Source organism: Paraphaeosphaeria sporulosa (genome assembly GCF_001642045.1).
Source record: "Paraphaeosphaeria sporulosa strain AP3s5-JAC2a unplaced genomic scaffold CC84scaffold_6, whole genome shotgun sequence".
NCBI classification, from domain to species: domain Eukaryota; kingdom Fungi; phylum Ascomycota; class Dothideomycetes; order Pleosporales; family Didymosphaeriaceae; genus Paraphaeosphaeria; species Paraphaeosphaeria sporulosa.
The window spans coordinates 175,464-199,492 of NW_017253365.1; the positions used below are offsets into that span (position 1 = coordinate 175,464).

Sequence of the window (24,029 nt, forward strand, 5' to 3'; positions counted from 1 at the left end):
ACAACACCAAAGTCAGCCCCCAAATCACTAGGGCCATGAACAACATCTCGCTACCACACATGCTGGAGCTGTCTGATAACCTTTCTCGAACTTTTCCACCTCTTGACGCAGAAAATCTACTCCAGCTTATGTTCCCAGACCTATGCGTGTCTTCGACATGGCATCTAATACCATTGACTTTTGTGCCCAGAGGACACTCGTCGTACGGACCATACTGAAATTTTAGTCCTTAATCTCAAAGTAGGGTTACTTCAAAAGTTCTTCATGCAGACAGCCACACATTTTTTTTTTACCTTTCCAGCACTGGCTTATAAGCTCTTATGATGAATTTAGATCCCTCACGCGCACCACCTATGATGAGATCTTCCATGCTCTTGGTGCTTCCAAAGCTACCATGTCCAGCAAGCAAAAGTTTTTCCATTTGCATGGGCGCTCCCACAGGTGTAATCATCGTCTCTTCGGTCACTGGCCGCATCTCTTGCCAGACTTCTTTCTGCAAGGTGGTTTGGCATCCCGCCACACTCCTGCCACATTATGGGAGTCCGAGCCTTATATCAGTCCCCTCAGTGTAATTCGATGTGATGTGCTTCCCGTGTCGATGGCTTGGTCCGACAAGCCGCTCCTACATGGCCTGATCAATTTGTTGTTCTGAACTCCAAAAAACCCTCCCACATCGCGTCTTCTCCTGAGCTTCTTACTCCTCAGGGCACTTATGTACGCCGCCCACTTTCCGCTTTGAAATACGAGTTTCTGAACTCTAGAAACGCATCTACAAGAGACATAAGAGACATATGATGTTTTCATTTTGCATTTTGGTTCACAGATACACCTCCTGCACACATCGATGTGATCTTTGTCATTTTCAATCCCTCTACCTTCTATATCTCCCACATCAGGGGCTGTCGACGCGCATTTTTGGTCATCCACGTACTTCTCACCCATACAGCAGAGGGGTGAAACTATTTTAGCCCCCTAGCACACTTCCATGTCATTTTTTAGTGTCCCTACCATTTCCACAGGCACTTCTCACGAAAAGTTCCCCTGCCACATTTTGAGTCTTCTGCGAGTCTTCCAATCCTATCTGGGGATATCCTAGGTCTTTGGGTTCCCAAGGGCACATCCTTACATTGAGTCCCGCACATGCACCTCCCACCCCATCGCCAATCAGCCCCGCGAGTTTAGTCATTCATCCCAGACTACAGGCCACACCATGTTCCTGGTATAGTCCTGCTTTACCTCCTGACCCAGGCAGACAAGAGTAACTTGAGAGCGAATATAGCGCAGCCTTGGATGCATTCAATGCGTCAAGGGTGCTGGAAGAGAGCTCGGGTAATCTGGCAAGGGGACATCTAGTCGCACAGACGCCTCCGTCCCTCATATATGCTGTATATCGAGTTATTATACCGTGTCCAAGTCACTCACACTCCCATGGATCGAATCGCGCGTGCATTTCGTTCGCCCGCACCTCCCACCCCTTCACGGGTCAGCTCCGCGATTTTGGACCCTTCCATACGCCATACCTATATACGGAGGAAATGTCGTTCTTTAGTCTTCACATTAGATAGAAAAATAGTAGCAAGATGTTTCTGTGGAAACGGACGCGCTTTTATGCATCGAGGCGTAGCGAAGGAGATTCGGACGAGCTCTAATCTTTTGGAAGCGGAGGACTCCCCACTCCCATGTAGTCTCTTAGTTGCTTCTATCAGTTCCTGCGCTCCTCCAAACCCATGTCGCTACTTGCTGTCGTCTTTCGTTCCCCGCACGCACAATCTTGTGTTCTAGGATATCGTCAAATTCCAGTCTCCCTCCACACACTTACACTCATGGTCGTGAAGTTGTCTAGTTTGGGTTCCCAGCCCAGCCAGACAGAAAAAGTGTGACGAAGAGGATAATTTTACGGAGCTGGACGCGCTTCTATGTATCGGTGCAGGCGAAGGAGCTCCAGACGAGGTCGGGCATTTCGATAGCAGAGGCAGAGAGAGTACCAATGCACCCACGCTCCGCACCCACATTCCATGTCCTCCACGCTCTTTTCCGTTCCCGACGCACGCTGCTCATGACATCCTCGTCACTTCGTTTTTCAGTGCCCCGATCTCCACACCTCCCACCAATATCAGCCTAGTCTTTCCGGAATTTCGGCCCCACAACCACTCCACTCCAATCCCATGATGCCGTTCTCGTACAATCTGTATGCCGCTACGAACACCTCTTTACTCCCCATGACACGTTTCTCAGAGTGTCTTCAGTCTCTCAAATAACACCACCCATATGTCGCCATTGACTCAGCCTTTGTTGTTCAAACATCTCTCCCAGCAACTCCTCTTCGTTCCCTCTCGTGACCTTTTTAGTCCCTAATCACGCTCCTTAGCCCCCTATTGCTTCTTTCCACATGTACCGGCGCAAATACTCTTTTAGTCTCCACAAGCATCTCCTCATTCATGTGCCTACGTGCCTTTCCGTCTCAGCCGCGCAGCACGGGCAACGACCGAACCAGGACGAGGTGAAAAAGTAAGAATTAATCCCGCTAAACGGACGTGGTATCAAGAACATGTACAAGCCCAGTGAGAAGTGTTGACAACAACAAGAAAACAACGCCCCGTTCTGTGTTGGGTTACAGCTCAATCTGCTCCTCGTGCGCCTCCTCCGACTGTCTCTCGTCAACAACCGTGTCCTTGCTGGGCGCCCCCTCCAACACGCCCACCTGCCCGAGCATAAACCGCCCCAGGTACAACACCGCCTCGAGCACCTCGTTGCCCGTCGGCACGATGTTATCGCTCGGCAGCAGAAACCCATAGGACCCCGTGTCCCTGAGTTTGATCTGGAAACTGTACTTGACCTTGAGCTCGTGGTAGAACCAGTCGAGCGCAGAGCCGCCCGCGGACTCTATCCGCGGAAAAAGTTTTCTCTTTTCTTTCGCGCCATCAGGGGAGGAAGAGGAGAGCGCGACGTTGCCCTCGCACGCGCTCGTCACCTTGTACGCATGCCCCCGTCTGCTCGTGCGGATCGCCTTGCCCAGCCCCATCGCCAGCTCCTCGAGGTCCTCGATGGCGGGCGGCTCCTCGTCGCAAGTATACGAGTACGGGTACAGAATCTGCTGGCTGTAGGAATGCAAGTCGAGAAACCCAACAAACTCGACGTTATTATTGTCTGTCTCGTTGCGGGCCCAGTCGGCAAAGCGCTGCGCCTCGATACCGGCAAAGGCCGCGTCGCCGGGGAAGCTCTCGGAGCAGGGGTTGGTGGGCTTGGCGTCACCGTCCCACTGGAACGCGTAGGCGCGGTCGAGGTCGACGCCCTTGCAGAAGCGGAGGGATGTCGGCTGGCGGTTTTTGCGCCACAGGCGGTCGGTTTCCCAGGAGTAGACGTAGCCGTCGGGGTTGAGCGTGGGGACGAAGACGAAGTCGAACTGCTCGAGGAGGCGGGTGATTTCGCGGTCTTTGCCGTACGCGTTGATGAGGGTCCAGGCGACGTAGTTGACGGTGGAGGTGGAGATCCACTCGCGGGCGTGGGAGCCGCCGGCGATGAGGACGGTGCGGCGCGGGAGGATGCGTTGCTGGGCGTTGGTGGGGTGCACGCCGACGCGGAGGGCGGGGATGTCGCGGCCCTCGTAGGAGACGCCGACGTTGATGCGGCGGACGTGGGTGGTGAACATGGAGGCCATGAGGCTCATCCAGGGGTTGATGACGGAGAGGGGCTGGTAGTCCTGGAAGAAGGGGTGGCCCTTGCCGCCCAGGCGGGGCGCGGGCTTGAGGTTGGGCGAGAACGAGTGATCGTCATGGTGTGGTTGGGTTCCGGAGGGGGATGGATAGGAGGAGAAGATGGCCTGGGCGAGGTCGAGGTCTTGCATGAGGGGGACATGGGCGGTCTGGAGGGAGGCGGGGAGGAGGCCGAGCAGGGAGGGTAGCTGGGACGTTAGCAGGCAGCAACGCATGAGAGGGCAAGACGACATACCACGTCCTTTGCTATCCTGATGTCGGCCCAGTCCGAAGTGAACTCCCATACATCGAGGAACAATATGTCGGCAGCCTCGGCGAGCGCGGAGGCCTCCTCGGGGGTGGCAATGGTGAAGCGCAGCACAATGTCCTCGCCGTACCGCGCGACGAGGTCACGGCCGGGGGTCCCGCGCGCAGCTCCGGCATCTGCGCGCAGGCTCTCCTGCGTGTGTGGCAGGCCCCAGACCCTCCTGATGAGGGCGTCGGACAGCGTCCGCCAGGGCCGCGGGGCAGGGCTGGGGTCGCGGCGGTGCGGTGTCGACTCGCGCGGGGCGGCGGCGATGAGGGAGGGGCCCAGCAGCAGCAGGCTCAGCACAGCAAACGTCGGGCGGCGCATGGTGGAGGATGCGCGGGGGGCGTGCAGGAAGTGCGGTTCGGCTCAGACGACAATGCGCCTGCGGGCGGCGGCGATGGGGGAGTGCGCGGGCATGCTCGCGTGCCTGGCAGAGTGAATGGAGCTTGCTGGCCGGCGCGGTCGCTTGGCGGCCCTCCCAGTCGCTTGGAACGTGGAACGGCCGCGCCGCCCCGTGGTAGTGTGGGAGCGCCGACGACACATCAGCTGCCGACACGCTGCTCCTTCGCTGGCCGCAGACAACCCCCCAGGGCGCCAGACTCGCAGTCCTCGCTGCACCCGCGCGCTGCCTGCCTGCCATTGCCGCGCCCGGGACTCGTCCGCGCCGCCCAGCCGGCATCTTGCGAGAGCTGATCCCGCGCGCTCAGCCGTGCCCATTCCCTGCTGCTGCACCGCACCGCATCCACCGCTTCCGCCCGCATCCCCATCGCCCGACCCTCGCTGCCAGACCCCGTGCCATGTGCTGTGCTGCCCGCCGCATGCCTGCGTACATGAGCTGCTAGCACCCGCGCTGCCATGCCTTTGCGGCCTCTTCGACCTGGTCGCAGCGACAAGGACCTCAAGCGCAGGAGCACCCTGGATCCCGCCGGCCTCTTCACGCGCGCCGGCAAGCTGAACAAGTCGGCCGAGCACCTGGGAGACGCGCGCAATGCTGCCTCCGAGGACGGCGGCGCGCGCCCGCAGTCGTCAGGCCGTGTCGAGGAGCCCCGAGGGTCGTGGTCGGCAGCCCGCGACGAGAACCGCCCGCCCACGCCGCCCGTCCAGGAGCACACGCCCTTGACCCGCCGCTTCAGTCTGATGCGCTTCCGTCACGCCTCCGACTCGCAACTGTCCGCCCGTGCAAAGGAGCATGCCGACGACGACGACGCCCCGCCGCCCGTTCCCGCAGTGCCCGCCAACGCAACCACAAGTATGCCTCCCCTTGACGCGCCCCGCACGTCGCCAGTGCTGACCAGTGACGCTGCAGCGCCCGCCATCATCACCACCGCGCCCACCATGGTCATCACCGAGGAGCAGCCCCCCAGGAAGCGCGGCCGCCTGCAGCAATTGAGCTTGCGCAGACGCTCGTTTGACCCGACGTCGGTCGACCGGCCGGGCATCCTGCGCAAGTCGTCGGACAAGAAGAGCAGCATGGACGTGAAGAGGTCGGCGTTTGGCTTTGGCAAGAGCAGGGACAACTTGATCCAGGAGCCGGGCCGCTCGTCCACCAGCCAGCGGCCGGCAACGCTTGCCGAGTCTGCCCACGAAGAGGCGGAAGCCACGACCATGTCCGCCCCGTCGCTTCCTGTTCCACGCCAGTCAGACTCGTCCCGATCCGACGGCAGCTCCACCGGCCATGTCTCGTTCGAGAACACGCCCAGGCCGCAGAAGACGCCGAAGCCCAGCTCGGGCCGCAACTTCTTTGGCCGCAAGAAGCAGCGCGCATCGTTATTCCCTCTGCCCATGAAGATCACCCCTCCCGAATTTCCGGACACGGCCCCAGCGACGCCACGCGCGTCGACAAGCGGCATCAGCACCGGCTCTGCCCACCATTCCCCCGGCGCCGAAAGTCCCCCCTTGACCGCCATCCACCACCCCCGCGACCTGGAGAATGGATTGAGACCATCGCCAATGCCGTCCCCGTCCCAATTGGCCTTGACCGCTGCCAACATGAACCTCTCCACCTCCCCGGCAGGCGCTCTCCTCCGCAACGACTCCCAGAGGTCCATACACTCCGCTCGCTCCTCGCCTCACTCGCCTAGGCCAAAGATACTGGGCCTGCGAGGACGCTCGTCCACCATGGGCTCTCTTGGTGGCCTATCCGACGACGATCCGCCTCCAACGCCGCCGTACGCTACAAGCGGGAGGAATTCGACGTCTACCGCAGGGAGAAGCAGCTTCAGCAATTTGTTCGGGCTGAGCTCAAGATTCCGCCAGAACTCCGAACCGCACTCGCCCCGCCACGGATCCCCCGCTCATGGTGGATTAGGTACCCCGGGAATGATGTCCCATCAGAACTCGTTGAACATCAGCCGAGAAGCCCTGGTTATGCCACAGCGAGAGGAGGGCGAGACGCCAGGACACTATCTGGAGCGCATGGAGGAGAACAGCATTGGCAAGAGCGCCATCGCTAGCTACCTAACTAAAACCGAAGATCCGTTCCTCCTTGCTGTGCTGCGAAGTTACATGCGCAAATTCGCCTTCTTTGGAGATCCCATTGACATGGCCATCCGCAAGTTGCTTATGCAGGTTGAGCTCCCAAAAGAGACACAGCAAATCGATCGTGTGCTGCAGGGGTTCTCCGACCGGTACCACGAGTGCAACCCCGGAATATACGTCAATCCAGGTACGAAGAATGCATTGTCCGACGACTACTCACCGCTAACACGACGCAGACAAGGCTTACTTTATCTCCTTCTCCATCGTGATCCTACATACCGATTTCTTCAACAAAAATAACAAGCGGAAAATGCAGAGAGGCGATTACATAAAGAATTCATCTTGCGAGGGCGTCTCAGAGGACGTGCTCGGCTGCATCTACGACAATGTCGTGTATACTCCCTTTATCCACATTGAAGATGATGTTGATCTGAAAACAATTTCCTCGAAACGGAGCAGACGGACCGCTGCGTTGAAAGGCCCCATGAACGATCCCGCGAAAAAGGCCGCTCGCGAGCCCATCGACCCATATACCCTAATATTCGAAGGCAAGCTCGACGTTCTCCGGCCTAACATCAAGGACGTGATGAATCTAGACGATCCGTATAACTACCTCGGCACCGCACCTACCCTAGATACGAAGACGCTCTGGAGGTCTTTTTCAAGGTTTGGAATCATCCAAATCGTATCCTCTCGATCTAGACCGGAGGCTTTCATGTCGCAGGACAGCCAGGATAATCCGCAGGAGAGCTCGGTCGGCATAGTCGAGATGCCTGTGACCAAAGTCGGTGTATTGTGGAGGAAGGACAACAAGCGGAAGAAGACCAGGTCGCCGTGGCAAGAGTGGGGTGCTATACTGACTCGCTCAGGTCTTTCGCTGTTCCGCAACTCCAGCTGGGCAAAGAATCTGATGAACCAGCACGAGCAGCATGAAAAGCACGGCGACACAAGCCCAGTGCACTTCCAACCGCCACTGCAAGAGTTCAAGCAGGACCACATGATTCCGATGGATGGTGCAGTGGCGCTGGTAGACAACACATACAAGAAGCACAAGAACTCCTTTGTCATGTTCTCACGAGTCGGCGAAGAAACGTTTCTTGCGGACAGCGAGAAGGACTTGAACGATTGGCTGGCAATGCTCAACTACACTGCTGCTCATGAGACATTAGGCGTCAGGCCGCGCGGGTTGCAAGGCGACCTCTACGAAGGCCAGAGGAACAGAGCGATTCGACGCGGCGAATCCGCGACATCGACAAAAACGCTAACCTCTCCGACTGGGGATGTAATACTTCGGAGTGGAGGGATTGACAAGGAGCTCCAGCAGCAGATGCGCCAAGCACGGAAAGACTTGATGCAAACTCGCATTTCAGAGTCGGAGGAGCGACTCACCGAATCGATAAAGCAGCTAGAGGGTCGCTTGAGAGACGCCCGGCATCTCCAGATTCTCGCACCTATACAGCCCAAGAGTAGAGAGCTCGTCATCCACGCAGCGGGTCGGTTATCGGCTAAGTTGAAGTGGTCTCGCATTGAGATCTGGCGCATGAAGTGCCATCGAGATATCCTAGCGCAGGTTCTCGAAGACGAAAAACACCCACAACTTAGTGTCCCGGTCCCAACCGAGCGAGCTCAATCAACGGCTTCAGACCAAAAGTCTTCGAGAGCATCAAGGATTGGCAGTCTGGCGCGCCTCAGCTCTAAGACAAGCTCTCTCACCAACACAGCGAAGCCACCTCTTTCCCCAACATCTATTCGTCCAGAAACCAAATCGTCCCGAGACTCTGATTTCGGTGGGGACGACATGTTTCGAACACCACCCGAAACCACACATTCCAGTCCCAACATGACACCCGCTACTTTCACTCTCCCTCCAATCTCACTGAGTCCTCGGCTATCCGCACACAGGCCATCACTCGCCAGCTCCATGGCACAATCGCCCAAACTCTCCCCCAACGATCACCGCCCCTCTATATCCACCACTGACGAGGTAGCCATCAGCTCCGATGGTGCATCTGATGCTGGTTCACAGTACACGACGCCGCCACATTCCATCGATCGCCGAAGGTCAGGTCCCAGAACACCACCCGACCTGCAAGTGGACGGGCTGCGCTTAGACGATGATTCCGACTCTGAACACGATCAACCCCCCGCTGCTTTGACGGGATCGCCCGAATCGCGCTCCAAGGTCCGAAGGAGTCTGCACCGCACGCTCCGGGAGTCACACGGCAGCTCTTCGCATCGTCGTGGCCACAAGGCCAGAGACTCCGCGTCGACAATCGTGAGCAACGAGTCGGAAAGCGAGGGCCTAGCGCGCACCAAGGGCAGCTTCACGGTGCACGGGAAGAAAGCGTCCGTCATTCAATTCGGCCCTGACTGGCACAACACACCAGCGGAAGAGCGCCTCAAGACCCGAAAACAGGCGCAGGAGGCGATGGAAGAAGCCGGCTCAGCGGACGAACGGGGTAGCACTGTGGTACCTGACAGTGCTGTTGCTGCCCGTGAGGGTGCCGTGGCTGCGCTTGCTGCGACAGCCGTGGAGGCTTCCGTTCGCGTGCCTGCGTCGAGTGAGGTCCGCAAGCAACGACACGTCTCGGCGCAAACGATCACCCCCGCGAGCTACAAGCAATCCCTCGAGGGTCAGGGGAGCGATTCGGACGCTGCATCGCAGATGAGCGAGATTCAAGAGGAGTCGCGCCGGGAGTCGCCGAAGCAGTCGGAGGAAGACTTGCTGCAAGCTGCTACAGAGCCACAGGCAGCCACAGAAGAAGAGATCTCCCGGGCACTTGAGAGGCCCACAATCACGGTCGGTTAAAGCATAGTTTTCAGTTTGATCTTGGCAGCATTTTGCATTTCTAAAAGCGGATTTTTGGGTGTTTGCGCTCTGCATTTTCGTTTGCGGTCTTGGATCGGTCCCTGCATTGACGATAGCACGGCGCAGGTGGGGTTTGTTGTTCATCTTTTACAACGGTCGAGCGACACGTTCCTAGTTTATATCACACTGCGGTCAAGCGACGTGGCCTTCCTTTTAGTTTCTTTGGTCGTTGGCTGAGGGCGTGGGGAGGGGAGGGGAATCATACCCAGGGCGTACTCAGGGGGCGGAGAGGTATATGCATAGACTTGGTTGTGCGATCTGAGCGCGGTGCCTGTTTTGTTCAGTCTGGGGTGCAGGGGCACGGGTGGGCAAAGAGCATATAACATAGATACCTTGACGTGTGTGGAATTGATGATGGATATAATCCGAGGCTTCTCTGCGTTACGATGATGTCCTCGACGCGTCCGCGATGTTGACTACGCGACGTCGCCATGGGTAATGTTTGCGCTGGACGGCTGCGGGGAACTGATGTCTTCATGGTTGGCTTGGGCACGGGGGAAGGCTCCAGCGGCGCTGTCACTGTCAATGTGTCTAGCCATCTCCTAAAGCATGCAGTGGATGAGATGCCACCTGAACAGGTGGATCCGGTGGCGCGTAGGCCAAACCAGCTGTCGCGTGCAGGCATGCGGGGTGAGACGGGACGCTGTGGACTCAACGCAGGGGGCGACAATTGCTTGGGCGCGCATTAGTCGGGGTTAGGGGTCTGGCTCGCTTGGGTTGATCTGCTCATGGCACGCTTTTGTGGCGGATGGAGCTTCTTGGGGAGTGTTCCACCTGCGGATGAGGAGATGGGCGTTCTATCCAACGTGGGTGGATGGGTAGGTACTGGGAATTGCGGCGTGCGGCGTGCGGAGATGGGAGAATGATGGGTGACGGAGATTCTGGACGACGTGCATGTATGTGAGGGTGGTGAGGTGGGGAATGATGACGGGTGGAGATGGCTTGATGGGGGAATGAGGGAGGGTGGATTTCGTCTCGCATGGTATACCCGCCGGAGTATGTCTTGCACGTATTCCATGCGCCTCTCGACTTCTCAGCGCGTACACCACACGTGGGCGCATGTTATGCAGGTAAATATTTTTACGGTAATGCTGATACGTAGCCTCTGGCCAGACTCCATCCTATATCTTACTCTCGCTCTTCGCCTTGCCCCTCCACCCGGTGAGGTTCTGCCCGCCGTCAATCTCCAGCACGTTGCCCGTCATGTGCGCGCTCGCCAGACTGCTCAGGAAAAGCACCAGCCCGCCGAAATCGCTCGGCCGGCCGATCCGCCCAGTCGGCTGCCCTGCTTCGAGTGTGGAGCGGAACTTGCCCAGGCCAAACGCCGTCATGCGCGACGGGAAGACGCCGGGGCAGATGACATTGACCATGATGTTCTTGGGCGCGAGCTTGGACGCTTGGATCTTGGTGAGGTGGATGCACGCGGCCTTTGACGGGCCGTAGGAAAAGGTTCCCGTGCCGGGCTGCGCGAGGCCGCCGGACTCGCCCGTCGTCACGTCGACGGTCTGAATGCCCGCGATGGACGCGATGTTGATGACACGGGACGGCATATCCGCCGATGTCCCCTTGAGCAGCAGCGGCTCCAGCCCGACCGTCACATAGAAAATACTCTTCACGTTCAGCGCCATCAACTTGTCCCACCCGCTCTCGGGGAAATCATAATAGTCGGCGCCCCAGGTCGCGCCCGAGTTGTTCAACAACACAGTCAAGCGGTCGGTGCGGCGTTTGACTTGTTCGCAGAGCGCGAGACACCCGGCCTTGTCTTTGAGGTCCGCGACGACGTACTCGCATTTCCCGGGCCCGAGGGCGTTGAGCCGGTCAGACGTCTTGCGCAGTTCGGACTCTTTGCGGCTGGCGATAATGACGCGGGCGCCGTTCTGCACAAAGGCTTGTGCGGCCATTTCGCCGAGCCCCGACGCGCCGCCAGTGATGAGGGCGATGTGCGAGGTGAAATTGAAGAGGGTCGAGGTGGTGAGGTCGTCTGCCATGGCTGCGGTGGATCTGTGAGGTGTGGCTTTCGACGTTGAGGGTCCCGGCTAGAAGGGAGTTGGTGTTTAAGTTCCTGCGTGGGTTGTTGATTGTAGGAACGTTTGAGTGTGCGGGGAGGGAAGATGAAGTGACAATTGGCTGTGGGCAGGTTCGAGATTCGAGCTGGAGAGTCGCGCGATGCTGGACGTGTGGAAAGTTACCTCGGCAGGGGCGCTGCGTAGGTGTGGGGTGCCGCGTGCGGCGATACGGCGGAGATAAAAGTGGCCGAGGCATCTTGCATTCTTGGAGCGTTGTTGCTTCGTATAATTTGGAGTTGCTTCGAGTCAGATCAGTCTCGCCGGAGACCGGGAGATGTCACTTCGATTCCTCTTCGGCTGTCTCCCGCGGGCTCTTCACACCTACATCTTGGATGGGCGGCTCTTGTTGCTGGATGTACCTTTGCAGCTCTCAATCGATCTGACCCTAGGGAGGTTTATGTGTTGCGGCTCTATCGAAGATTTGGCGTGCGATGAGGCAGCGCTGTGAGAGATGAAGTAGTTTGACGAGGGGTAGTCATTAGGGTGCCGGAGTCATTGTTGGCGCGCGCGAAGGTACCTAACGCCGCCGTTCGAGAAAACACTGCGGGATATAGAACGTGAATCTAAAGAATGATTAGGTTTCTAAAATTTGTGTGCAGACTCGATGGGTACACGTCGCATGAAATCACACGGAGTATTCCGTCTGCGGTGCGGTCCCCACTCCCTCTTCTCTAGGTTCACGGCGAATCGTCTCGTAATTGCCGTATAGCTACCAGCGCGGTATAGTCCACATCGCCCGTGGCCTTGTCATGCATATGCATACCCAAGATACCCATGGTATACTCCATCAATTGTGCGGCTCGCTCTTTTTGCTGATCCGAGAGCCATTTCACGCTCATCGCACTTTCCAGCGGAAACAGCTGCGCCCACGCTCTGATGGCGCGCCCATGAATACGCGGTTCTCGCGGCTGGGTGTCGTCTTCGTAATCAGCAATGGCGAGCGGAAGATCATTGCAAATGTTCTCCGCCAGCACCATCATCACTCTACTCGAGCGCTGTACCAGTGCCGCAAATCTATCGTCCAGCCCGACCTCCGCGTCAAGCAGATATGGAACGGCTGAGTTGAGGGCCTGGAGGAGTTGAATGCGTATTGCGCGGAAGATGTTGGCCACTAGAGCGCGTGTGATGATGAGGTACCGGCTCATATCGTTGTCAGAGAGGTCTTCGAAGTCGAATTCCAGCTGCTTGGGGATGTCGGCAGCGCATTCGCTGCCGATGAGCCGGGCTAGGACGACCTCGGGGTGCGGCCAGGAGCCGAGAAGGTCAGAGATGATGGTGGCGAGGGTGTCTTCCATGTCTTTGCCTCGTTCTAATAGACCGCGGAGAGAAGGTGCGTCTTCTCTGGCCAGCGCGCGGCGGATGCCCGAGACTATGACACTAACTTCGTGCATGAGGGTCTCAAGTCGTGCCACAGGTGTTTCGGGATACCACTGGCTCATCCAAGAGGGATATTCATCCATGGTAGATCCGCCATCGAAGAACGAGCCGATGAGCTGCTGGTGGTAGACGAGTGTGAAGAGATTACGCCCCACCTTCTCTCCCAGCTGCTCCGGGCCCCTCAAACGAAGGACTGCCAGTCGCCCCTGGCTGTGGATTTGGTTTAACTCCTTCTTTCCTGGAGTGCCGCTGAAGATAACCGTCTATGATTCTAGTCAGTGCTTGTGTTTATTAGTTAGAATGAAACAATGCAAAGTTCCAGTCGTGCCTGTTATTGGACGTAAAGCTCACCTCGTATAGTCCCAACAAGGCAACAGCAAGTAGAGTACCGTCGTGCTTTGCAACCTCAGTCTGATTCAAAGCAGCGGCGAGGTTCTTCAATGCTTTTCCGTACCACCTCTCCGCCTTTGTCATGATCTCGTGGCGCTTGAATTGCCTTGCCATGGTTGCCATAGACACGGCGTGCACTGCACTATGCAGGCATGACGGTGTCGACGCCTCTTCATACAACGGCGCGACGAGATACAGAAACGGGCAAGTTCCGGAAGTGTAAGCATACTCCATGTAGAAGCGATGTAGGGCAGCATTTTCCATATCAGATGTCAGCTGCTTGGATAGTGGACGTCCAGGTGCTAGTAGTTCTACAGCATTCTGTACTGTGGAACGTGTGGGCGAAGAGCGAGCTTCTGGAGGCGAAGTTGGTGAAGTTGCGCCACTTGCTGGGCTATCACCACGACGTAACTTTGCCTGCTTCACTCTGCGCTCGACAAGTTTCCCTGCCCAGTCGTCCTGCTGTCGGAATACTGATATGTCTTTCCACTCGCATGTGAGACCTAGTCTTGCGCAAGCACGGCATTTCGGAGGCGTCTCGGAGCACTTCGGTTGCAAGTTAGTGTGGGCAATGCATAACTCAGGGGATGTAGATGCACCTTGACTTTTCTCCGCTTGCAGGTTACGCATGCTTTTGACGGGCGACCAATGTTTGGCATGTTTCAAGGATCTGGACTTCTTGATAGGTGTAAAGAGGTTGGTGTTCCGACATGCAGCACCTTTCTGACATTATTGTGGCAGTGAAGTCGTCGCAAAGCCCACCCGAAATGGTTTAGCCTGTGGACTGTTGGGACGGCGTCATCGGCCTACCAATTAAGAGAGCCGAGTCACAGTATCAACGCCTTAGCGTATGATTAAGCTGGGTACCTATTCCTTCACGCCCACTTCTACCAAGACCAAGCTTTCTCTACTCAAGCATCGGATGAAGAGACTTTCCAAGATTTTTATGACCGTTAAATCCCACGCACACGACGGAAGAAGATAACGTGCGCAAATGCGCCTCAAGGCCAATCTCGAATGGCATGGAAGACCGACGCACACTGAGGCGCAATGTAACGGTAAAGCAATCACTGTAGAAACATCGACAATAAAGATGCGCTCATTTCTCGGTTTTCCAGTCATTCTTCATCCCAGATCCCTGAGTCACAATGAGTCTAAAAGCGCTTTCATCCTCGTGTTTGTCTCTCATGTCCATTCTCACAAAGCATGCTTCCAGCCAGGACGTGCCCTTCTCGCCTTGCCCACTTCTAGGGCCGCGCTTCCCCATTCCCACAAACCTGTCAGAATCTCCGATATTCCAATCAGGACTGGAACATTTGACGCAGGTCTTCGACGACTACGTGACCAACCTAAACGGCACTTTCGGACCAATTTCCACGACCACATCTTTTAGTATCACACTTTTCTCAACCGAAGAGGAAAACTCTACGCAACCTTCCTTGTACGAGTATCACCACAGCGCACCGTCTGTCGAGAATGGAACACTCAGCACAACAGAAGCCAATGCAAGCAGTGTCTATCAGATCGGCGATTTGACGACGCTCTTTACGACATGGCTTTTTCTCATTGAAGGGGGGGAGCAGCATTGGATCGATCCTGTCAGTAAATGGGTCCCAGAGCTTCTCAGTGCTGCGCAGAACAGGGGGTCCAGCTTTGCAGTGGACTGGGATGCCGTGACTCTTGGAGACCTGGCTGCGCATTTAGGAGGAATTGGATGGTATGCCCCATCCGAAAAAAGCAGTCAGGTCGCGTCAATGCTTGGAGATCTGGTGTTGAAGAATAGCACAAGAGTAACTCTTTGTGATTCTAGTGAAGGGACGTGCGACCGCGCAGAGTTTCTAACACACTTTGGCGGCCGCGATGCAGTCTTCGCACCAGGCTCAACGCCTATCTTTTCAAATGCAGCATTCATCATCCTCGCTCACGCCCTAGAAACTATAACGGGACTTTCTTACGCCGCACTCCTCGACCGCTCCATACTTCGCCCGCTCAATCTCAAACAGACTACATACCTCCCAAGTACGGTCGAGGGACCCTTCAATGGTCTCGCCTCAACACCCCACGACCTCACTATTGCCCTCAAAAACTTACTTCGCTCTACACTTCTCCCCCAATCAACGACCCGCCGCTGGCTTAAACCCGCATCTCACAGTTCTAACCTCGTCAACACGGTTGGTCGCCCGTGGGAGATCTACTCTCTAGCAGCAACCCCTATCTCCCCGGTCATCCCCGTCTACCAGGTCCGCGGCAGCAAAAGCGTCTACGCGTCTCACATCGGACTCGTGCCCGACTACGGCGCAGGCTTTGTCATTCTTGCTTCTGACACCAGTGCAGGAAGCCCAGATCTCAACGCCTATGCAGACATTCTGGCTTCCGAAATTGTCCCCGTGCTCGAGCAAATCGCTATCATGCAGGCTTCCGAGGCTTTCGCTGGGACATACACTTCCATATCGCCCACGAATATGACGCTCGTTGTTGCGCAGGCGAAAGACGGCAGCCCCGGTCTCTCTGTCCCACGCTTCCAGTCTGGAGAAATGGATGTGAGAGCGGTCTATGCGGCGTTAAATGGCGTTGCACCGGAGAGTCTCAGCTTTCGGCTTTATCCGAGTGACGTCGGGAGCCGCGCGCAGGGACAGGTTTTCAGGGGGGTTTTCCAGGATATATCGGCACTTACAGACACGGGAACGCCTACTTGCGAGACATGGAGGGACGTCAATCGATTGCAGGTGGGTGGTTTTGGATTGGATGAGTTTGTCTTTGAGATGGAGGGTGGAGAGGCAGTTGGGTTGGTGATTCCTGCGTTTGGAGCTGGGCGTTTAAAGAAGGAGGAGAAGGATACATGACTCTTGACGTCGGAGGCGAGCATTTCTAGGAGCGTTAGCATGGCTTTTGCGGCATTCAGCTTCCCGTTGGTTGCGCTTGCTGGTCTGATAGCCCGCAAACGGACATCGCTACGATTGTTCGCGGAATCGAAAACAAGCTCTCTCTCACTTCAAGAATCGAATCCTCCTAGGTAGCCTCCCGGTTTTGGAAATACCACAGCGGACTTTCCTCGCCTTCCGCAAGCTACTCTCTGATCGTTAGGAAGAATATATCAAATAGCGATCTTGCCAACCATGTATAAATTGATCTCCATTCATGGCATTCTTTCATAACCACTTTTCCCAAATTGTGAACGCTCTCAAGAAACCGTATCCGTAAAAGACTCACAGTGCGGAAAGTGGTCAGACCGCAAACTCGACTGCAACAACTGCTCCCAACACTCATCATCTCTAATCCCTAATACACGTCAGCACCTAAAATCTATCAATCGCAGGACACATCCCATGCTTTTTTGCAGGGTGTTGAACTCACAGCAAAAATCAGTAGTAAACAACATGATAGTGTAATTGTCTGGGTGCGGTCCGAATTGGTCCACTGTCCCGCACTGTGGAAACACAGGCTGGTCGAACTCATACACGTGTCTCACCCCATGCACGCGGTCTTTCGAGTTGCTGGTTTCTGTGCAGTTGACATACTCTTCGCCGATGGTAGTGTTGTAGAGGAAACGTCGGCTCAGTGGGTGGATATCCGTCGATGCGACAGAGGCAGATCTTGATGGTGTGGTGTTGGGAAGCACGGTCGTTGGAGTTGGAAACAGGGTCGGGGCTGACGTTGGGATGGTTGTTTCTGTCTCCGGTAGTATTCGCTCCGGCAACTCGGTATCGAGTGGTCCACAGTCTTCGAGGTCGTCCTCTATGTGCCTGGTTAGTGTTTGTAACAATTGAAACTCGACGTGGTGCTTCAGTACCTACGGGCCAAATGCCTGTCTCGTGCACGAAACAGTCGCTGTTCGTCTTGTACCATGTACTGTGCAGTGTCAATTTACGACCTAGAAAATAGCTTCCCACGTACGTCTTCCCCATGACTTCATGCGCGTATCCTGTGACATTCCGAGCCACGCAAAGTAGATTCAGATCGACGTTGTTCTTGTAGTACTTTCTAGCCCTATCTTGGAGGTACGGCATTCGGTAGCATTCGCTGTAGTAACGTGTGCGGCCGTTGCGCTTTGGCCACTCGGGCTGTTGGACACGGCCACAGTACGGAAGCTCCGATGGGTCTACGGGTCGTCAGGAATTTTTTTTTAACTGTTAAGTGTAGGTCAATACTACCAGCAAATTCTTCGACATCATATCGGGCGACATAACAATTGTCAGTGGTCTTAAGCCAGGTCCTATTTTGATAGTAAGCTACCTTTGCTTAGTCTCTGTATTAATACAAGTAACCTTACGTATCGGTGTAGATATCGGTGCCACTCGTCCAGCATGTGAAAATTGCGTTTCCCCTGTCATAGACTTTCTTGTTTGTACATAAGCTATACGGGCACGTCTTGCATTCCGTAGGTTCCCAGATGCTACCGGGGAGGTTAGCAGCTCCCACAGCAGCGAGGAGGAAACCAATTAAAAGTGATAGCATTCTAGTACACCAGATTATATCAGATCGAGGAAATCGAGAGGTTTGAAAGACGTTATCTACCTCTCAGTTGCAGTCTATAAACCCTTGACTTCGCATGCCAAGATGGATAAGTTTCCGAAATAGGACTCTATTCCGCTTTACAGTATTCGTGTGAGAATATTGTAAGACCTGGGACGTAGAGATGAGGAAGATCACTTCAAGCCTTGTATATTTTGATTAACAGTGCGGCGCTTACCCCTACGCCGATTGGCCAATATCGACTGCCAATGGAACGAAGATAATTTCTTGGGCCACAGTCATGCGACTTAGTATTTGGCCGTGCGTTCCCATCGAACTAGATGTATAACGTGGATATGCTGTCATCCGGCCAAGGTCAACATCATATTTGCGAACGCACGAGCGCGAGCGCAGAAATCGTTAACGTGATAGTCATCGGAACTCGATAGACCTGTAAAATATGGGCGTAGTTTATGGTTCTGCGGGTATAATATTCTGGAAAAGCTGTGATTTGAAGCTTCAGATGTTTGCGATACAGGGTAGATATTTTTCACCATTTATGGCAACCCCGGGAATGCTATTCCCCCATGAAAATCAGACTTTCTGTGATATCAACCATATTTTCCGAAACGAATTATAGACGAGTTAGAAATCTAGCAGTTAAGGAAGCCTAGTAGGAAATGCTCACAAGAAAGTGCGGTCGAGGAGACATTTTGTGTGGACGGTAGCAACAGTCACATGTCGCACTATGAACCTTGAAACGAGAGCAGAGCGACGTATTTAAAGTCAGAGAGAAATTTTCGCTCATTAATGATAGATCTGCTCTCACCATATACTTTTTGATTTGCTCAGAGTCCCCAAAATCTCTATTCGTCCTGTTCTGTGCAGGCACGCAGTATATAGCTCGCTCCCAGGAGCAGTAGAACTTCGAATGCAGAACACTGTGAAACCCTTTGCACCTCCCCTCCTTGTGAAATCGCGTCAGAGTTGGTTCGATCTGAGACATCTCTGGCATTGCGCTAGCCCCAATGAGGACTTCATGTCTCCTACAAGCCGATATCGTCGACGCTGTCCGAGAGCTTCTGCCATAGTATCTCCCGCCCCAATACACATGTCAGCAGTGACCACAATGTGGAGCCAGAGCGTTCTTCACAATTGGGAAGTTAGCCTAATCTCTACATACATACTTTGCTAGTCAGAATTCTGGCAGCTCGACTATCTTGCGAAAAAGCTACATGATATCAAACAGTGAATCGTTACAAATAGTCCTCCCTGTCGCATTCACATACATTAGAAGCGTGTCGGATGATTTAACGTATAACAGGCCTCTCGATAAAAGAACTTCTTTTTACAACGCTGTTGGTCCCATCGCAAAATCAGTTCTTGTTGACTTTATACTTGTGGCCGCATTTAATCAAAATATGAGATATACGCAACGTCATGTAACCAGGATTCCCTGGGGTGCGGGGTCAATCTAGTTGTACTCTATTTATTCGCTCAAACACGCTCAGTGGCCTCTTAGCCGGTTGGGGGCGGATCGCAAAGCTTTGGCAGGACCACCAATAAGACAAGGCGCGAGAAATCTAGTCAGGGAATGGAACACATCAACGCCTTGTATGCAGCGGGACACAAGCTCGACCCTTCCTCAAAGGATGCCACCCTGCGGCATAGCGATGAGGCCTGAACAAAAGAATTGATTAAACCAAATGAATCCCAGCAGCAGACGCGCCGTTGTGGCTTGATACGTGCTCGCATTACTCAGATAGTTTGTACGATGTTTCGGTTCAGGAATTCAATGTTAACCGTTTGCGTCGTACGTATGCTTATTTAAAGAGCAATCTGAACTCACTTATCATAATTGAATTTTCGTTCTACGTATTGAGCCATGCATACTCGTCTCTACCTTTTCTTCGCCGGAATTGTGGCGGGCAACTCAGCTACAGCAGCTTCTTACTCTACTCCCAACTGCTCGGCACTTGCGCAGACCACGTCTTTAAGCGCATACAATACTTCTCTCCTGAACACGACGTATTATCCTACAGGCGCGCTGAATGTATCTGGAACACTCAACAAGGTCTCATTATGCGAGGTTTACGCTTCCGTCAGCTACGGCACGAATGATTCCCTTATCTTCGCGCTCTGGTTACCCGACACGCAGTACTTGTCGCGATTCATCGCGATAGGTAACGGCGGTGAAGCAGGGGTTATCAATTACGATGATATGATGGAAGAGCTCAATAACAATCTTGGCTTTGCAGTCGCGGGTGGGAATGCAGGCCACTTGGCATCAGACAACGACGCTGGGGTTGGGCCCGGTGCCGGTTCGCCTGGAGTCTATCAGCCGTTCTTCTACGATGAGGATCAGGTGAAGGCCTGGCTCCATAACGCCATCAGCCTCCTTACACCCGCTGCGAAAGCGACAATCAAGGATTTTTACGGGAATGAAGTGGAGCATTCGTACTATCGCGGATGCTCCTCCGGCGGTGCGCAGGGGTTTTCGCTGGCCGAGTTCCATCCAGATCTATTTGATGGAATCATTGCCGGGTGTCCTGCCAACTGGTTCACTCATCTGATGTTGAGCTTTCTATGGAACGCCCAACACACAAATGTAGGTCCATGCACCCACTGGAAATCCTGCGCGCTCATTCAGGTGATATAGACAAACGAAACATCTCTTCCAGCGACCGTTCTCGACTTCATACAGTCGAGGGTTCTCGAGGCATGCGATGACCTAGACGGCGTGTCAGACAACCTGATCGAAAACCCGCTCGCCTGTTCCTTCAACGTTTCATCTCTGGCTTGTGTCAAGGATGATCTTGTCAAGAACTCCACATGTCTTACAACTTCCCAGCTTTCTGCCGCAAAAGCAATCTATAATGGGCCTATACGCCTGGACTCTCCCAACACGTCTTTGTTTCCTGGGCTTTCACTAGGGTCCGAAGCCGGCTGGTTCCTACCACAGTGCTCAGCCGCCCTGTCCAATGCTTTCAGCGTTCCTCTCTTACAGAACTTGGTTTACCAAAACTTGTCTTACGACCCAGTAACATTCAATTGGGGCTCCGATGTGGATTATTTAGATTCACGAGCGGGTCCGCTAATCGATGCAATCAACACTAACTTATCTTCTTTCCGCAACAACGGTGGCAAGATGATTGTGTCTGCCGGATGGGCAGATCCGAATATCGCTCCGATGTGGTCTATGCAACATGTTGAAGCCGTCACGAAAAACACCATCGGAGATGGGATAACGATAGAGGAAAACGATTTCTTGAAGCTTGTCATGGTGCCTGGGGGTGGTCACTGCGGCTCGGGCAATGCGATGTATCCCTATGTACCGGCTCGATATGGCCTTTCAGCTGCACTGGTGGCGTGGGTAGAGACGGGCCATGAGCCTCTCAGAGGCATAAAGAGCTGGGGACCACCTAATGGAGACGATAGGACAAGGCGATTGTGCACATGGCCGCAAGTTGCACGATGGGACGCGGAGGGAGATGTTGATGATTGGGAGAGCTATACTTGCAGATAGCGAGTAAGTGTAGCTTTGATACTCTGTCTAGCTTTGAGATGTCTTCCATGGAGTCTGATATGGTTATGAGGAAGGATAACACACGTGATATTAATACCGGGTCGCCCATGGAACTAGTCTACTATGATCGACTTGTGAAGACTTGGTTTAACTCCATAGTTCTCACATCTCACTGTAGCCTCTGGCTCTGTAACCATCGCATAGCCGGCGCAGCAGGTGCACGAATAGGCTGACCAGGGCGCTGATGAGCAAGCGGCAGCGTGACACTTACAATGGAGAAACTTGATTACCCTCAGCAAAACAGTGTGGGACCCCTTCCTGAGCGAAACTAGGAAGCGAAGACTACGCAGTGTTTGTTGAAGCGGGACCCAGGCTTCTGCAGGGCTTATAGCCACCCTGGCCTATTTCGGCGTATTCCCGATTCTCACAGTCACAGTATGCAGGTGGAGTAAGAAACTGAGAGCGATGCGAGGTGTCTTCGAACAGATGTAGATCGATCACTTTGGACGCTCGTTGATACATCTGGCGCTCTGGTCCGATGACGAGATGGGCTATGGCAGCTTCCGCACACCGTTCCAGATATGCTAAAACACACATACTAGTACCTGACCGGCCTACGTCCAGTTAACACCTACAGTGTCATTGAAGCTGTTACTATCTTACCCGGCATAGGGTGATAGGGACAGAAGAACCTCACTTTCCCTAGCTACTACTGAAGTATACTTACAGGCATTAAGATGCGTGCACACGCGTCTGCTATGACTATACAGGCCAATTACTCTGTCATTAAAGGCGGCGCTGATACTAAGCTTGACGAAGAAGGCTAGGGTATTAGCGACGCCGAGTAGGTGCTTGTTAAAGATATGGAGGTCAGCTGCTTGTGGTGGCTGATGTCGTTTTTCAAGGGCACGATGGAACAAGCGTATCGCGATGCTTGACTCAAGATTATCTAGAGGCTGAAGATGCAGAGACGGCAGAATGATCTTACTCAATCTGCTGGGAGAGGGTAAGAGCTAGCGCGCGGGGACCTGCCTGCTGTCAGCGCGAACTGAGCGCCTATCGAGGCTGATGCGAACCAGTCGCAGAGAGTCGAGCTGGACGAACCAGGCTTACAAAAGATCTTCTACGGCTGAGCGACAGCAATCGACTACTGCTGCTTTCAAAAGCTTCCTTCGGCCCCCACGCTGTTAGTGGCTAAGCTGGCCGCTCGAATTGCAGGGTAGTAAGACTGGACGACCCTCAAACAACATCTTAAGTTTTCACCAAAGTGACTCCCGGCCAAGGACCTATGAGATGCTTTGCAAGACCTGTGAAGAGCTGTTTACGCACACCTACTGGCAAAGCAATGCATTCGACGAATGCGGTTATTTCAGGATCCCTCCTCCCGCTTTCTTCAATCCCCATACGACACTGGACAGCCTGCGGAAATCAGCTCTTGAATCGTGTCATGTATGCTTCAGGGCTTGGAAGTCGTGAGGAGGCATGTACCGGAAGTCGAGCGATTCACAGCAATCACCTCGCTCTCTGTCGCCTGTTCACGCGGACCCGACAAGAGCGATGTGCATCAACAATTCATTGCACTTTTTCCAGCTTCGTAAGGGCACTGCTTCCCCGCCCGATTTGTACTCGGCGAATTTGGCATCTGTCCGGTTCGGAGCTCCACGGAGCCCAGGAAGTGCAACGTGACAAGCTCAACTACCGATATATCGCTTGCGAATTTCTTGTCCAACGGTAGCTCGATGATTGTGTTCAAAACCATCCTGGTTGCTCCCATCTGAGGATCAACAACTGGTGCCCAGCGCGACTGCTGGGTCTCAGGAATCCAAGCCACGTTCTCCTTGTTGAACCAGAAGAGTATACATCTGCTGGCCCTTACATGGATGTGAGTCATTCTTGGGGCCAATCCGACACGGTCGAATTGAGAATGGATAACCTCGCACATCATAGAAGTGGGTTTTCGACCACTGAATTTGCCGCAGACGTTTGTCGATGTAATCAAAGTCGCACAAACTCTAAGCATCCAGTACTTGTGGATTTGACTCCTTGCGTACAGTGTAAGACTCACCTAGCGACTGGGTGAAGGAAGCATCGATGATGTTCATTTGTAGTGGCAATGCAGCCGGATACTATGGCCCAAGAAATGATAGAACATAGCTGCAGATCAAAGATTATGCTTTCGTATTGTATGTATCTGCATGGGGAACATATGAGATACAGAGAGGGCCCGAGCTTCGCCACGAGCATGGCAGAAAGCAGGTGCATGGCGAGATAGCCAATCGCTTTCCCACAGTAGCGCTTACCGTGCAACTTGAGCGAGAAATCTTACGGCAGGTTTCATAACGTCGATTTCATGCGGACTACGACAGTGCAGGGCCGAGATCTTGACGTAAACTCCTCCAGACTGTAGAAATTTGACCAAGTCGTCCAGATCCGCGCTTCCGTAACTTGACGGAACAGTGAAGGAACTTGATCTGCCATGTCGGAAATAGTAGTCAGGTCACCGTCTGTCAAGATGAATTGCTTCAATGTGACCATGGCTGCAACAGTAGTTGTGCCGAGCTGCTCCATCGCTACTTCCGCAGGATTGAGGTGCCCAAGTGCTTTCATCTAGCTGTGCGCTCACGCGCGGTCATGACACGATCCACCACAGGAGCCATTAAATCTGATGCATCGGACGCCTAAAAAGTGGATGCGCTCGATCTCGTTATCGGCAAGAGAGGTTAGAGATGCTCCAGCGTCGGCGGCGAGAACAGTGCTCCGAATCTGACCAGGAATTCGACGGGCTCTTTGCGACACTGCTGTAACTATGCCAATAGTCCCTCAATGGTCAGTTTAATAGATGCTTGGACAACCATGACAGTGTCTGTAA

At 54.2% G+C, this 24,029-nt stretch overlaps 7 protein-coding genes across 7 annotated transcripts; 3 read left to right on the forward strand and 4 right to left on the reverse strand.

Moving 5' to 3' along the window:
- Nucleotides 1–2,611: 2,611 nt before the first annotated feature.
- CC84DRAFT_1217805 (uncharacterized protein) lies at nucleotides 2,612–4,326 on the reverse strand (the record flags this gene model as incomplete). The annotated part of the gene is made up of 2 exons (XM_018182935.1): nucleotides 2,612–3,901; nucleotides 3,949–4,326. 2 exons carry the CDS (start codon nucleotides 4,324–4,326, stop codon nucleotides 2,612–2,614), a joined length of 1,668 nt encoding a protein of 555 aa, XP_018034706.1.
- Nucleotides 4,327–4,552: 226 nt separating this feature from the next.
- Nucleotides 4,553–9,697, forward strand: CC84DRAFT_1164838 (uncharacterized protein). The gene is made up of 3 exons (XM_018178578.1): nucleotides 4,553–5,251; nucleotides 5,309–6,667; nucleotides 6,717–9,697. The coding sequence occupies exons 1-3, from the start codon at nucleotides 4,858–4,860 to the stop codon at nucleotides 9,287–9,289; spliced, it is 4,326 nt and encodes a 1,441-aa protein (XP_018034707.1). The 5' UTR covers nucleotides 4,553–4,857; the 3' UTR covers nucleotides 9,290–9,697.
- Nucleotides 9,698–10,025: 328 nt separating this feature from the next.
- CC84DRAFT_787990 (3-oxoacyl-reductase) lies at nucleotides 10,026–11,513 on the reverse strand. Its single transcript, XM_018187391.1, has one exon. The coding sequence runs from the start codon at nucleotides 11,335–11,337 to the stop codon at nucleotides 10,471–10,473; it is 867 nt and encodes a 288-aa protein (XP_018034708.1). The 5' UTR covers nucleotides 11,338–11,513; the 3' UTR covers nucleotides 10,026–10,470.
- A 579-nt stretch (nucleotides 11,514–12,092) lies between these two features.
- Nucleotides 12,093–13,841, reverse strand: CC84DRAFT_1176579 (uncharacterized protein; the record flags this gene model as incomplete). The annotated part of the gene is made up of 3 exons (XM_018180231.1): nucleotides 12,093–13,055; nucleotides 13,144–13,728; nucleotides 13,782–13,841. The coding sequence occupies 3 exons, from the start codon at nucleotides 13,839–13,841 to the stop codon at nucleotides 12,093–12,095; spliced, it is 1,608 nt and encodes a 535-aa protein (XP_018034709.1).
- Nucleotides 13,842–14,095: 254 nt separating this feature from the next.
- CC84DRAFT_1259757 (beta-lactamase/transpeptidase-like protein) lies at nucleotides 14,096–16,297 on the forward strand. The gene has a single exon (XM_018184937.1). It carries the CDS (start codon nucleotides 14,331–14,333, stop codon nucleotides 16,023–16,025), a length of 1,695 nt encoding a protein of 564 aa, XP_018034710.1. The 5' UTR covers nucleotides 14,096–14,330; the 3' UTR covers nucleotides 16,026–16,297.
- A 66-nt stretch (nucleotides 16,298–16,363) lies between these two features.
- Nucleotides 16,364–17,637, reverse strand: CC84DRAFT_1246304 (uncharacterized protein; the record flags this gene model as incomplete). Its single annotated transcript, XM_018184198.1, has 5 exons — nucleotides 16,364–16,461; nucleotides 16,537–16,917; nucleotides 16,973–17,281; nucleotides 17,334–17,395; nucleotides 17,453–17,637. 5 exons carry the CDS (start codon nucleotides 17,635–17,637, stop codon nucleotides 16,364–16,366), a joined length of 1,035 nt encoding a protein of 344 aa, XP_018034711.1.
- A 1,854-nt stretch (nucleotides 17,638–19,491) lies between these two features.
- Nucleotides 19,492–21,261, forward strand: CC84DRAFT_1206053 (tannase and feruloyl esterase). Its single transcript, XM_018182011.1, has 2 exons — nucleotides 19,492–20,242; nucleotides 20,294–21,261. The coding sequence occupies exons 1-2, from the start codon at nucleotides 19,520–19,522 to the stop codon at nucleotides 21,158–21,160; spliced, it is 1,590 nt and encodes a 529-aa protein (XP_018034712.1). The 5' UTR covers nucleotides 19,492–19,519; the 3' UTR covers nucleotides 21,161–21,261.
- The last annotated feature ends 2,768 nt before the right edge of the window (nucleotides 21,262–24,029 follow it).